Below are 15,088 nucleotides of genomic sequence, written 5' to 3' on the forward strand. Positions count from 1 at the left end.
GGCATTGTACTGTTCAGAACACGCATCCTTGCAAATCTGCAGCTTATTCACAGCATGGCTCCAATTGTTGGTATGTTAGATCTCACCCATACATTGATGTAAATTCCCTTTGAACTTAAGATTCAAGGAGAACATTTGTGCTACAAATGTTCTAGTTGAACAACAGCCTGAAGCAACAACTTCCAAGAGTCTTACCATCAACTTGCAGTTGCTAGGTAACAATTGAAGAGGTAGCAAAAATTGTTTTAGCAGGACATAAATGTTTTGTTTATGAGCAGGTTAAAAATGTTACTGATACTTTAGTTACTGTACTTTAAACAGGCTCCGGAACATTTTTTGCATTTAGCATTAGGGAAGCTTCATCCTCCAAGTTAACTAAGCTAAATGTCTTGTTGCACCCATTCCATCTTACATTTCCCAGACACTGACATGCTACCTAAGTAAAGAAATAATTACAAACATGAGTCACAAAACCATAAGTGTGTCACAATCTAGTGTAGTTGGAGCCTTTAATCTGGTCTTTTGAACAGTTAATGGCAGCGGTAATATGTCCATGTGCAGATCTGTACCAGGAATAACACAAATACAGCATATATGCGCCTTTTTTGCTTTGACCTTTAGTTTTGTTTTCCCCCAACAAATGTAATCAACACTTTGCTTTAACATTCATGCTAAATGTTATATACTACACATTTGGTAGTAAATGCTTGCTAAATTTTAGCATCTAGGTAAATTGTAGCAAAAAGAAGGAAAGACAATTTCAGCTGCAATATAAAAGTAACAGACAGGGTGCATTGTCTTTGACAGCATTCAGACAAGGTAAGAAAAGAGGCTGGAGTGTTCCAGGACTGCCTTCACACTGAAGGAAGTTTTCCAAATTTGCCCTGATTCAGTCAAGTTCTACTAGGTCATGGAGAGTGTAACTGGTCTTGATCCACTCTAAAGGAGCCTTTAGTTAGACTGTTGGCGCATTCCTAATCTGTATTCTCAAATAATCAATATAAATCAGACTTTAGAATTTTGGAAATGATCCTTTTGCCGTCAGGGATGTTTTTCTAGAAATGACAGACTACCATTCGATTTGGTTGGCTTGAGGATGTAAGGCAGAAACACGCCTGGACCTTATATATAGTTTTACTATTATTTTGAAAGGCAAAATAATCACGGACTTTTAGCATGGGTAGGGTAGCTAGCATTACCAAAACAACAGTTTTAGTTGTTTTCCCTAGAACATTTTTTATCTCAACTCTTGACAAATTTCAAAAGGTCGTTCACATTTTCAATTGTTGCATGGTTCACCTCACCCATACTGGAAATGGCAAACATTGAGTCTTCTTAGCTCGGTAGCAGTGTTCAGACTGTTGTTGTAAGCCCAACCTTGGTAGCTCTTAGGTGTGGTGTATACACAGAAAATAAAATTTGAGTTTTTGACCAGCTGGTCACCAGTCAGTCAATTAAGGTGAACATTGGCGGATTCTGGCTGGCAGCCACTTTCTTGGTGTGTCTCTGTTTATGACTTAAAGGGGATCCTAAAATATACCATTTATGACTTCTGTTCATTCTGAAATGAGTTGCCGTTGAAACAATCAGCTTCTTTTGACGATGGTTTGTTAGAATCGCTGTGGCATTTCTGAATGTTTCCATCTGCAGACAGAAAGCTAAACTTATTCAAATGTCATCTGTATCTGTGTGGGCGACGGAGCTAAGGATATCTGACTTATTATGCCATCTCCTGTTTTTGTTGTTGGTCCGTGACTGTGGTGGTGTCCAATGGGACCTATATCTGCTATATTTTAAATAACTTCAATGAATTCCAGGAAGTGTCTTTTAGTAAAATGTCAAAACTTTATTGAAATGGCTCTTTCTGTGTAATTAAATCTCATTTATGCCCTTGCTGTTCACAGCATACCCTTTCCTCTCACAGAAGACACAGACATGTTTTCTGGATGGGCAGAAATGCCCTCAGCCCTGCTAACTCAAGGTCAAAGTTAAAGTCTGGAGTTATAATTTATGTGCCATTTGCCTTAGATTAAAACATTTCTGTGGCATCATGCTTAGATGACACTTCTGATCTTTGAATACTATCTCCTTTTTCATGACCCAAATTTTTTCACATCAGAGACACAGGTAGGGAATAGTTTGGTGCATTTCCACCAAGGTCAAATGGAAAAAAGGTCATCTTCTGAATTCTCTTAGACTTTTCTCCGAAGCCCTGGAACTGATTATGTCTGAGCCATCATTAATAATTTATACTATTTCTATGCATTTCCATGAACTGTTCACTTTGTGATTTATAGTTAAATTTCTAGCTTTTGATGTCACTTCAAAGAATTGCCGTATAGTTTGGTCATTTGGGTTAATGAGATTTTTTTTTGGGTATAACTTCAAAAGTTATTATCCCTGGAACAGATCCGTTCTACTATAGATTAGAATCTAGTGTTGCTCTGCAAAAAAGGAATGGAAAGCAGAAAACATCTACAAACTGACATCAATTAGGTCCTGGCAGAAATGCCTGGTTTTACACCTGTTGAAAACTTTATTGTGACATAGAAGGATGTTCAAGTAAGACATGGTTGCAAATAATTTTTAAAAGAGTTTTTGGATATCTCTTTAGCATTTGATGAAATGTTGATGAAATACATTTATGGTACTGTTTATAATTGTTTATAAAGGTAGATGAAATAGTCTGTTGCCTAAAACTGAGCTCTGACTGGCATCAATTGTTTTTTAAGGCAGCCCTGTCACAAATGATTGCCAAATTTATCTTCTTAACGCTATTGTAAGTAATTATTGTTCTAACAGGCTTAAATAAGGTTTGTTCTTGTTCTGAATTTCTATTTTAAATTTTGTGTTACATTTTTATTGTTTTATGTAACCAAAGGCCCAGCTAGGGACAGACGTTGAAGTGTTTGTTAATACCTAACACTTGTCCCTATGCAAATAAAGGAATTCAGTTTATTTCTTTTATACAAGCTTGTAGGTGCAAAGCTATGCTCTGTGTCACTTCAGTTGGTTAAATCAAGGGTCACATTGGTCAGATCATCAGAATGAGCTTTATGCCCATGTTTGCATGCACAAACAACTAATTTGACTTCATTTGACTGATGCATACTCTTAGCTTGAGAAGACTTCACACTACATTCAGATTCACCTATCATCCAAGCCGGATATTGGCTGTAAAATCTATATAGAAATCAATGTCACAATGAAAGAGCTGACAAAAACAATCCCGATAGGCAAAAGGTGCACATTCTGAATTGCCAGCTGATGAGTCTGTTGTTTAAAATCAGGTCAATAATTAGACAAGGGCCACATTTTGGTGGTGAATTGCCTGGCCACACTGTCCCCACAATTTAAACCATTGTGGTATGGCAGTGGTCTGCTGTGATCAGAAGCTGACTATGAAAGAAAAAAATCTGAAAACTGTCGATCACTTAAAACAGTATATGCAGATTCACCATAAGTGCCTACATTAAGACTTAACTAGGGCTGCCACCAGGGACGTGCACAGATAGACACTAGTTGGTGCTAGAGCACCTGCCCTCTTATCCTTTGGACAAAAAAGTGCCCTCCTGAAATCTTTTTTTTTTTTTTTTACAGTGCATAGTGTGGGGCCCAAGGTAAAATTGCTGAATTTAAAGGCCTATACTACCAGTGCCCCACGTTTTGAAATCATGTAGGCATGTAGGCTAAGTTGTATTTTCTACTTCTGTGTCTGTAAAAGTTATGATGTGATCAGAGTATTTTAATTTCTAAATAGCAGACATCTTATCAGTTCTCAGGACTTGTAATCTCATTCATTTTTATTCTCTAAGAATAATTTCTGTCATATGTTACACTGGCTACATGCTGAAGTATAGATGATTCTTCTTATGACCATATTCTCTGCTGTTGGTTTCATCTTGACTATCAAGATTTTATAACAAATTTTCTGGGTATAGTTGATTTACACTGTAGAAAGGTCACTGGTTACTGAAAAGAACTCATTTAGTGTGACCTACCTGATAAATTTGGCAGTGTAACCTGCTTTGCTACAACATAAGGTTATTTGGTCCAGAAGACATTTTGTGATAAAAGTACAGAATGATATAGTCAAGACAAACACGCTGATCTCAGTGTGCAAAAAGAAATAAAATCAAGGATAACGTAAGTTTCAAATTTAACTCAGGAAGTTCAGTAATTAGTAATCTAACTTTAAATCAATCTATGATAATTTTGTCAAATGCATTCTTGTTTTGAGTTTTTTTTTCCTGGGTTGTCATTTCCCTTCAACCCACAGGACAGTTTGTTTTGTGGGTGCTTAGTAATACATATAAATTATGTGCCTGTAATAAATCTTACACTACATAGGCAACCGACAGCTCCATGTGCCGCACAAGGTGCCCTTTTTTTCCACTTGAGCACCTGCCCCCCAAATGTCTGTGCACGCCACTGGCTGCCACTATTGACCCTTCTTCTGTAGGTCTATAAATTAGTTTAATCAGTTAAATTATTATTTTTTCCTCAAACAGGCTCATTTAACAAATCTTTTTTAAACCTTTTATTGGTTGCATACCACAAAGTTTTCATTTGTTGGATACCACAAAAAAATGTGAAGAAAGATTTTATCTTTAAAGGATGAAATATTTAGAGTACCTTCTCCATTATTATAAAAATAAACTTATGATCTAAGCCTTAATTATCTTTGTATTTACAAATAAGAAAATGCATGAGCATTTAGAATGATGAGATTGATTTGGAAATACACAGAAAGATTTAAAGTTGATTCATTAAAGGGAACATATCATGCTTTAAAATTGTCCCTTTTCACATTTAAATCATTCAGTTGTGGTCTATATAAAGTAGAATTGCAGCAGTTTGGTCTGTACTCCTTGTTATTGTAGCTCTACAGGCTCCTCTTTTACTCCTGTTCTGAGGTGCGTCTGAGAGCAACTCGTTTTGGTGCCGTCTCCTTAAATGCTATTGAGGTACTTCACATCCCGCCCCTCTCCAGGTCAAGGTGTGCTCCACTTTAACCCATTCGCCCATTTTTCTAGTTCGACAACAATTACGTAGCGCTGCAGAAACAAGACAAAAATGACAAAAACAATGCTAAACTGTTTATGTAATAATAATATTCAAAACATGCAGTACGGTTCAGTCCTCATGGAGCTAAAAGCAGCACACAGCACTAACATAAGCAGAAGGTACGATGCTACTGCTATCAACACAATGGCCAGGACGTCATATCGACACACAATAAATTAATGTCTAAAATAAAATTTGTTGTCATTTTAGCGTTATTTGCAGCTTACCGCTTTGCTGTGTCCCTCGTCTCCAAGACAGAAGGAACTGACCCCTTAATCAGATGAAGTCTTTCAGCAAATCCAGCTTGATATGGGCGGAGTTGCTGAAGGCCCCCCATGATTTGGGGGAAATAGGAATTTTGTTGTTGAGATTTCAGTCATGCAGACACCTGTTGGCCCTAATAAATCCAACCCACAAAGCCCTTACAGGAATTAAAAATGAATCACTCAGTGGTCAACCCCTCAGCAGCACTATTAGAACCCATGCCTCAGTAGGTTAAGTTGTTTTGGTGGAACTCCCCAGTAGTATATGAGTGTTGATAACACTCATATACTACTGGGTTTTCTTATTCTTATAGCCTTTATCACTGGTTTTGATCCGGACTGCTGGGCGGGATCCTTCCTGAGATTCCCATACACATTAAAATTCAGTTTGTATTTTTTCTCTTTCTGATCTAAATTTTCAAGATTATTTCTTGCTGAATAGAAAATCCACATGTCTAAAATGGTGTAAAGTAATTCACCCTGCTTCTAGACTTATTTCTTAAAGCTCAGATTTGTTAGAAAATGGAAGTAGGTAAATAAAACAAATTCAATTTCACCACCTCAGACACTGCAATCAGAATCTTGTTGTGTAAACCACTTTAATCAAAGCTGCTACAGTTACTGCTCTGTGACCAGCGCTGTGTGGAGATTTCATTGTGTGACTTTAAACGAATCTGTATGCTTTAAGTGTGCTTTAATGAAATAATGTCTTGCAGTTTGTGTACTAGCATCACAATATCGATTTACCGTGACCTCTGAGCCCATTGAGACAAAGGTGATGATGAAAAGAACGAGCTTTAACATCAACTTAACCCTAACATTTAAAACAATTACATAAAGATTTTACCTTTAAATTGCAAAAAGTGAAACCCATTTAGACTTTTCAGCTGTTGACCTTTTTAAGGTTTGCGTGAAATCTTTCTGACAATAGATTGAAAACATAGCTGATGTTCATCCTCAGCACTCCCACACTGCATGCAGCACATTTGCATTTGTAGGTAGAAGCTGGTAATAAAGAGGACTGTAAAATTAAAACCTTTCTAAAAAAGATCAACGTGTTCGTATCCCAAAGGATATTTTTCAAACAGACGACATCAGTGGATATTTTCCCTAATAAGATAATCTGTCATCAGTGTCCAGGTTCTCCAATTTCCCCTGATCGGACTAGAAAAGTAATACTGCATGCATCTGAGGAGGCCAGAGGACTGCTTGTTAAAGAGGAATATTTCACCGCCTAATTATATTGAAATCTGTGATGGAGTTATGCATGACGGAGCCATTTATTTACGCTTTTTATAGTAATCAGACAGACTTTGAGTTACACTCAGCCAACCGTGGTTGCTGACAGGAAAACATTCTCATCTGTTTTACTACAGTAAGTTGTCATCCTCCTCAGTACATTCCTACGACTGGAACGTTTCAGGAGAAATGGTTTGGTTTGTTAGTTCTCTTTCAGCAAAAAGGAACACATATTCGTATCACCATTTCAGGGTCATCTGCCGCACTGTTAACTTAGGTAGATGTTCAAAACACCTCTAATTTAAAAACTATGGTCCTGGTGGCACAAAGTGAGAGCACCCCTTGCATTTTAGTAAACATTCTTTTATATCTTTTCATGGGACAACACTGAAGATATGACACTTTGATACCATGTATCAAAGTGTACAATGACTTCTTTACATTATATCAAGGTGTCATATCTTCAGTGTTGTCCCATGAAAAGATATAAAAGAATGTTTACTAAAATGTAAGTGTGTACTCACTTTTGTGATACTGCTCTTAAATACCCAATACTTGCTTTGATGAAAAAATGATAATATAAAAGGATTCAATAATACAATCAATACAAGTCACATTTTGTTTTGCAAGACAGAGTCTTCCCATGCAAGTTATACCCCAAACACAGACAACGAAGAAACAGATCATCACTGTCAGATTCACAGTCCATTAGTTTTCATGCTTGTTTCTGCTTTTTATCATAGAAAAAGAATCATTCGACCATTGCGCAGCATGTTTTAGTGGCCTCTGCATCACCATTAAAAAATCCATTGAGACTTAATCATCTGCAGTCCCTTTTTTATTGTCCAGTACATGATGTGGCGTGCATCTGTACTGCCTGGTCTACCCTCACCCACTGTTTTGTTGCTGCTCAAGTGAAGCTTTAATTCAACTTATGCTGATAAAACTGTCTTTTAGCAGTGCTGCTGTTCAGGTCTTTACATCTCTTTGCCTCTTCAATGTGACAGCTTTATTCATCAAAAAATGACGTTGCAGATTTCACCAGATGGTATTTAAAAGCTTCTCCGTCTTTAATTGGTTGGATTTCTTTTTGGTTTCTCTGGTATATGATTTTTCTACATCAAAGGTCTTTAATTAAAATTTAACTGCTGCTCAAAAAATACTTTTCCACTTTGAAAGTCAAAATCACATTGAACTTATTTTACTTTAAGAATACTTTAAGGAAAAGAAGATTGGCATTAAAAATCCAAAGAGCTTTTGATATAGTAGAAGCGTTAGAAATCAATAACAGGTCCATATCGATCAATATCGACGCTGTAAATAACTTCAACAAGTCTAAAGCCACTACAGTTATGCAATGTTGTATACCCATTATGTGTTGCTAGACACTTAGACACTTTTAGCTCTTCTAGGCAGTGTCAAGGTTGCATTTGGAAAGACAGGTTTAGGATGTAAAGCTAACATACCACAGTCTGCTGCTTTGTGCACTCTATTTTGTGACTATTTATCAGTTTCCTGTTCCACGCCAGCAGCTTAAGGTAATTTATTTTCACTTAATGTGTCTTTGCCAAAGAACAGAGATTCACTGGAAACATTCCATTCATTGCTATTCAAGGTGTGTGTGGGTTTAGCATGAAAACTTGAGACATCCTGCCTTTAGGTCCCTTTAAGTGTTGCAGTATGAAAGGTTGGCAGTCTGTTCTACCCAGATATTCAAGCAGGCACATGCTTTTAATTCCAGAGGAGGAATACTGACTGGGTTCTGCTGCTGTCAATTATCCATAGAGGGATGGCTTTTAAAACATAGAACGTGTAGAGAACTTCAAGCTTGTGGATCACTTGTGAACTTGTTAAGCAGCCTGACAACATTCCAACACATGAAAGGTGTGGGAGTAGTACACACTTCAGAAGGTTGTATTTAACCTGTCATCTACTATTTCCCGTGCTGAGCAGTTTCACACACGCTCCTTTGTGTATGCAGGTCGCAGGGTCCGCGCATGATGTCCAGGTACACAGGTGAGCAGCTTTCCAGCACCACTGTGAGTGAGGCTTCCACCGCCATCACCTCCTCCACTGTGGACTCCACATCAGCCTCAAAGGTAGGTGGGCATTTCTGTGCTCGTCTAGAAGAGTCTTACCTGTTTTTAAATTTGTTACATTCTCTGGTCACATTATGGCCAGAAATATAGTAACTTTGACCAAGTCTAACAAAGTGACACAGATAAATGGACTGACAGCTGGAATCAGACAGTCTTACATTGACTGGACATGAAAGTTGACCAGTAAATGCACCATTTATATGTTTAGAAATGAAGTCAAAAAGCCAAATAGCTTTAAGAAGCTTATTGAAAGTACTATTATTTTTAGAGGCATGTGAGTTGTTTATTCAGGATGCTGCTTCTAAGCAGCGGGTGTAAATTCAGCAAATAACAGGAAGCTGAATTATTACAGGAAAGTTGCTCTGCTTTATCCCTATGATGAGTCTAATTTTTTGTCTTGTGGAATAAGCTGGACTAGCAAATGCTGACAGCCCGTTGGGAATCTCACAGTTGAGGTAAAGGTCTACTAACTTCAGGGAATACATAATTGGTAATCTGAAATTAGCTAACTGTGCTAATCATGCCAATCACTGATATAAGAAAGCTTAAAATGTCAACGCTATAATCGCTGTATTTAACTGCAGAGCAGTGACTAAAGGTTGCCTGAGGCTCTAACAATCTAACACAGAACGGCTCACATACCCTGGCTCACAGTATATAAATGTACGGTAAAGCTTTTTCATCTTAAATAATTGGTTCTTCAAATAATGATTTTGCAAAAGCAGATGAATATGTTGTGATGTGGTCCACCTCGATATTTCTAAGGTGTACAGAAAATCGAAACAAAAAACGAAGCTAGGGTAGCTGTAATCTGTGTTTTTTTTGTGGCATTCATTTGTACAAACACCTTTGCCCTGTAACCTGGGAGATTTTATTTTACTTGCAGATATTTGATGCAGAAACACATCTCTCTGTAATGTTACTTTGCTGTTTATTGGATGAATAAATAAGTAACAGATGAATTTCTATCAGCTGTGTATCACTCATGGTGCAGTCAGCATTAAGATCATTTCCAAAGTTCTACAAGTTAACATTTGGACAACTGCTCTTTATTAAATAATGTCTCAGACAAATTACAGCCCAAACACACAATCCACCCAGAATTCAGACTGATGTTTTTACAGAGAGGATACTGTGAGTAATTTGAATTAGCTTTATTACATGTTATTTGAAGTTGAGAGCATCTTCTGTTTTTCTTAAGGCTTTTAGTGTGAAGGTTTGATGGGTGTCTTGTCTCTACATCTGCTGTATTGACAATTATGACGAAACAGAGGCTCACCTAAGTGCTTCATGCAAAGCGACTTGTATTATTATTTTTGCTCTTTTGTCGGGTAAAATGAGATCCTGAGCTTCAGTGCTGAAATCTGCAAATGTGGTAACAAGGTAAACCATAGCACTCTGAAAACTAAAAACGTCCAGGGAAGTTAACCTACTTAGCCAATAGGCTGCTGGAGACAGTGGTCCTACTCATGTTATTTTCTTCTTGGATACATATAACTCAGTGTGAAAATGTGGCCTCCTTATTTTCATGACATTCTTCTGGTGTCTGTTGTAATCATATGCCATCTCAGTAATGATATTTCATTTCATTTTAATAATGAAATGTTAAATAATGAAATGTTAAAATGCATGTTGGATCAGTTGGTAGCACAGTCGCCTCGCAGCAAGAAGGTCCTGGGTTTGAATCCCAGCCTGGAGTCTTTCTGCCAAGACTTAAATTTCCAACATTTCCCAATTCTGGGATCAATAAAGTACATCATTCTTGTTGTGTTGAAGGCCGTGGACAAGAAATAGATTCTCAGTCTGGACTTCAACGACAAAGGGAGACCAATTCACAGTCCGGACTTATTCCTTCTGGACTTTAGCCTGGCTTTAGGGACAGCTAGCAGAAGCTGGTGAGCCGACCTCAGGGTTCTAGGTGGAGTGTAGGGCTGCAACAGCTCACTTAAATAAGACGGGCCTATAGTTTTCCTCTCCACTGTCGCTACATGCATGCTCGCTATGAGGGATTGCTGCAAAGTCAATGCAAGGGACTGTCCACTGTCGCTACATGCTCATCCAGGAGGAGTGAATGCTGCAAGTTACTGACTCGATACAATCTGCCTGGTGTCCTTAAATAGAAAAACATTTAAACAATTTGAATAATAAACCGAATCCCACTGCACTGCATGAAAATTTGGATTAATTGGAAAGAATGTATCCGAGTGAAATCTGTATGATTCGATTGAATTGACTTTGTAAAGTGCTTTGAGACGACATGTGTTTTGAATTGGCGCTATATAAATAAAACTGAACTGAACTGAATTGAATTGAGAGTTTAAACACTTAACGACAAATCAATAAAACATATTTCACCCAGAAGTCATCAGGAAGCCAGTGAAGGGTGCACAAAACAAGGGTGATAGATTCATGCCTAAGTGTTTACAAAAACGCCTCATGGAACCCTGGTCCAAACCTACGTACAAAGAATTACAGTAATCCCATCGCGATGTTGTAAATGCGTGGATTGCTCTTTTAAAGTCAGCCCGAGGAAGATAAGTTTTATCTTTGCAAGGGTCCTTAGCTGTAAAAGAAAACTGTCCTTGATGACACTGCTGATATGCTTGTCACATTTAATCAGAGGATCAATTTAGACAATGGATAGTTGGATTTTTATATGGCAATACTGAATGTAATTTTATTGTACAATTAAACTCTGTATATGTTTTACCTCTATTTCCATTGAACATGAAGGGTCAACATTAGCCATGTTGCTGCCATTCTCCAAGACGGCTTGCTGTGAAAATCACAGAATCTGCTAAAGCAACTCAAACATCTCTAATTCTAATCACGGACAGATTCTAGGCTCTTCAGTTTTAGCAAAGTAAAGACACTTCTGTGGCTTTGAGTTTCTGTTGCTCTATCCCATATGCTTCCTCCCTCCCTCAAAGACACTTCTCTACAGCTTCACTACAGCTCTACAGTGCATGAAATCCAGCTCCATCGAATGGTGTTGCGGGACCCCGATTGAACTTGTGTCATCAAGTAAGGAGTGAAGATGACAGGACATCCATCAAGACACCCATTCATGGTTTCCATTCCCAGTGTTTTATCGGCCCACGGCCGTCCCAGGTGCTCTGGCTCATCACCCCCTGTCATCAGACAGCGGCAGAATAGCACAGAAACCTCATACTGACAAGAACAACTCTTAAGAAAGAGGCCTGTCTTGGAGAAAAGATGAATCATTCGTATCCCCTCTCACGCAGCGCATCGGCATCCCGAAATGAAACCCCAGTCGGAATAAGTCATATCTATTCCTTCTCTGACAAGGCATCAGAGGGTGTGCTGAAACAAAAATTACCCACTTCCCCCCCAAAAGTAATGTGTCACAATTCACTTTTCAGCACTTCTCTTCCTGCTAGATTCATGTTTGGTTGTTTTGAGTTTTTAAACCAGCCTTCATAATATCTGGGAATGGGATTTATCAAAATGACACTTAGTGGTCCCTGTTGCACATTATGAATTTTGGTCCCTTCATCATGCCTCATCAGTTCCCTGTCTCACTGTTTAAAAATAACTTGGCTATTTAATGGCTTTTTTCAGAGTTAAAGTAAAACAAACCTAACAAATACATATGTTGAACAGTGATAAAGTAAACAGCCAATCTACATTATACTGCTAATTTGATTTTAAGAATTCAAAAAAGAAATGATACAAGACAAAGATTACCTCAAAATACCTCTCATTAAGGTATCCCTTTAATTAAATCTGTTGTCACACTGTTTTCATATCTTGCCATGTATGCTGGAATAATGAAGAACCCATTATGTGGATCTAAAAAGGAAGAATTAAAGCGCATTTTATCTTATATCAAGTCCTGTCGCCTCTTTAAAGTTTGTATTGCTCCATGTGTGCCCTCAAGTGGTCAGATATTTATTAGCTAAATTAATCAGAAAGTAGGTCATAATGTCAGTTTTACTTTTAGCTTCAAGCATCCTGCATGCCAAGGTGAGTAATGGATCTGAATAGAGTAGCATCAGATTAAGTAATTGTATTATTGACTCATTGCTATGATATTTGAGTAGCATTTGCATTGATTGTTCAGCAGTGGTGCCGATGTGCAGCATAGATGGTATATGAAAGCAGTGGTTTTTCAACATGTCTGCGCGTACATGCAAAGCAACATTTTTACAAACGCATACACAGTGTAACACTGTAAACTGCTCGGCGGGAAGAAGTTGTCACATTGAACTATTTTTTTATATGTCACACCAAGCTAACACACCGAACTGCTCCGACCAGGAGCCTTTACTGTCATACTATTCCTATGGGTTAAAGTTTACAGAGATGCCACTGAAACTGCCTAAGTTTTATGATGCAAGAAATAGTGCTGCCTCTTTCCCACCTGTTGTGGGCACACTGCCAATCAGATGGCTGAAAGAAGGCCTTAGCACTGATTTGCCTTGCTAACTAGAAGGACTGTTCAGAAACTATTTTAGTTCCAACACAGTCATGGTATGGAGCCTCAGCCATCACTCGTATTAAGATAATGGTGGTTGTGTAAATACTGTGATACAGTGGTAATATTACCATTAATATGGTATTATGGATAGTTTCCAATTTAGCTTCTTGTGTTGCAATGGCTGTATTAAGTTACTTCCCCACTGAAAATAGAATGAAGCTAAATTTGAGTAGCCGGCCGGGAAAAAAAGCCAAGAGACGCACTCACTCACTCACTCACTTTGGGTAGTGATATGTTAGAAGCAGGCTGGTTCATGGAGAGAGATTAAGTCCACCAGCCTCATCCTTCTTGCCTTTTTAAGAGAGGTGCTGGCGGGATGTGAACTAACAGCTTTAAGAACGTCCATCATCAAGGCTTTGAAATGCTGCTCTTTGAATATCTCTATCTGGGTATTTCTGGAGCCAGAAATGAAAATATATAGACATCAGAGTAGACCTGAATTTGTATATTTGAAATGTGAAAGTCATTTTGGAAAGACTGACCGTAGTGAGTGAAATAGGCATCTAATCAAAAGAAACATAGATTTGCAGTTGCTGTATTTTAGGATTTGGAAGTCAATTAATGTGGATCAATTGCTTAGCAGTAATCAGTGAAATACATTTCACGAACTGCAAAAGCTTTCAAGATGGAGGTGAGATAGCTTCAAAACCAAAAAGAAAAGTCCAGTTCTTAAAGTCATATCCCTGTTACAATATTGCTTATGCAATATTGTAACGCAATGACGTGACTGTCATTGCGTTGAAATATTCGTCGCAATGACAGTCACGACATAAAGGTGCTCTAAATATTGCATGTAGCCACACCTGCTATGGAATTTAAGTAAATGCTACTTATGTGGCAGCAATGACCCAATAAGTTACTTAAGCTCTTGCTACTCAATGCAGACAGCCTGCTTTCACTGCTGATGATTCACTCACCTCAGCATGGTGGATACATGTAAATCTCAGTAAATCCAACACATTATCTGATTATTTTGCTAATTATTATTTGATAATATTTAGAGTTTTATGAACTTTCTTCACAAGATGGACAGGTAATCATTGGGTCAATGAAAATAAGATAACTAACGTCATCCTAAAGTAGGGGCAAGCTGTAAATTTTACACCCTTTATCCTTATGCACTTCCACAATACAAAATGAAGGGGCATTATAAATAACGACAGGACGTTGATTATGACGATGATAAAGTTTCAAAAATGTATTTTATTTCATTGAACTAGAGCGCATGTAAAACCGCATTTTTGGTTATGCCAACATATATGGCAAGATAAGAAACAGTGCAACAGCTGCTTTATGACTGCCATGACCTGGAGAGTCCAGACTGAGATCAGGCACTTTACAGTTTTTCTCAATTGCTAAGACACATTTCTCGAAATCTGCTCTCCTTTTCTCCAAACTCTGAACACAAAACCCAGTTTTCAAGCTACATTCACAAAACCTCAGAATCTTCTTGCAAAACCAAACTCTCACCTCAAAACAGTTCAATCTGTGCTCAAAACTGATCTGTGTTGTTAAATTGTGGCCCAAGTCAATACAAATTAAAAACATTACTGAGCAGTCTCTAAACACTATTTAGAAAAATAGAAAATACAATGTTCAGGACATGAATCTGTTGACATACATGTTTATTGTTCTCTGTAGGCTAAATGCATGTTGCAAAACAAAAAACTTGTATATTTAACACTTGTAGATAATTTTAAAAAGTACAAAAAACTGAAATCCTGTGCATTTAGTACTTGTATACAGTAAGCCTATGTAAAAAATAAAGTACAAAAATATACAAATGAGAAGCGAATTACTCAGCCACAGGATCATATTGCCGTACTAGGTCAGGCTACAGGACTTCATCCACATCACAGGCCACATTTTGTTTGGCCAGGCTACGGGGGAAAAAACCCTGGCATACCATATCCATGCTT

General features: G+C 37.8%; 1 protein-coding gene across 9 annotated transcripts in view; it reads left to right on the top strand.

The window, feature by feature from the left end:
• The window catches only part of LOC124880690 (pleckstrin homology domain-containing family A member 7-like), a 167,285-nt gene that overhangs the window by 91,738 nt on the left and 60,459 nt on the right, over nt 1-15,088 (top strand). For all 9 annotated transcript variants that reach the window (XM_047385977.1, XM_047385960.1, XM_047385986.1 and 6 more), the window contains one exon: nt 8,551-8,668. In XM_047385977.1, the coding sequence (XP_047241933.1) occupies nt 8,551-8,668 (118 nt within the window). The remainder of the gene's footprint in view (nt 1-8,550; nt 8,669-15,088) is intronic.

The sequence above is a fragment of the Girardinichthys multiradiatus genome, chromosome 2 (assembly GCF_021462225.1).
Source record: "Girardinichthys multiradiatus isolate DD_20200921_A chromosome 2, DD_fGirMul_XY1, whole genome shotgun sequence".
Taxonomy (NCBI): Eukaryota; Metazoa; Chordata; class Actinopteri; order Cyprinodontiformes; family Goodeidae; genus Girardinichthys; species Girardinichthys multiradiatus.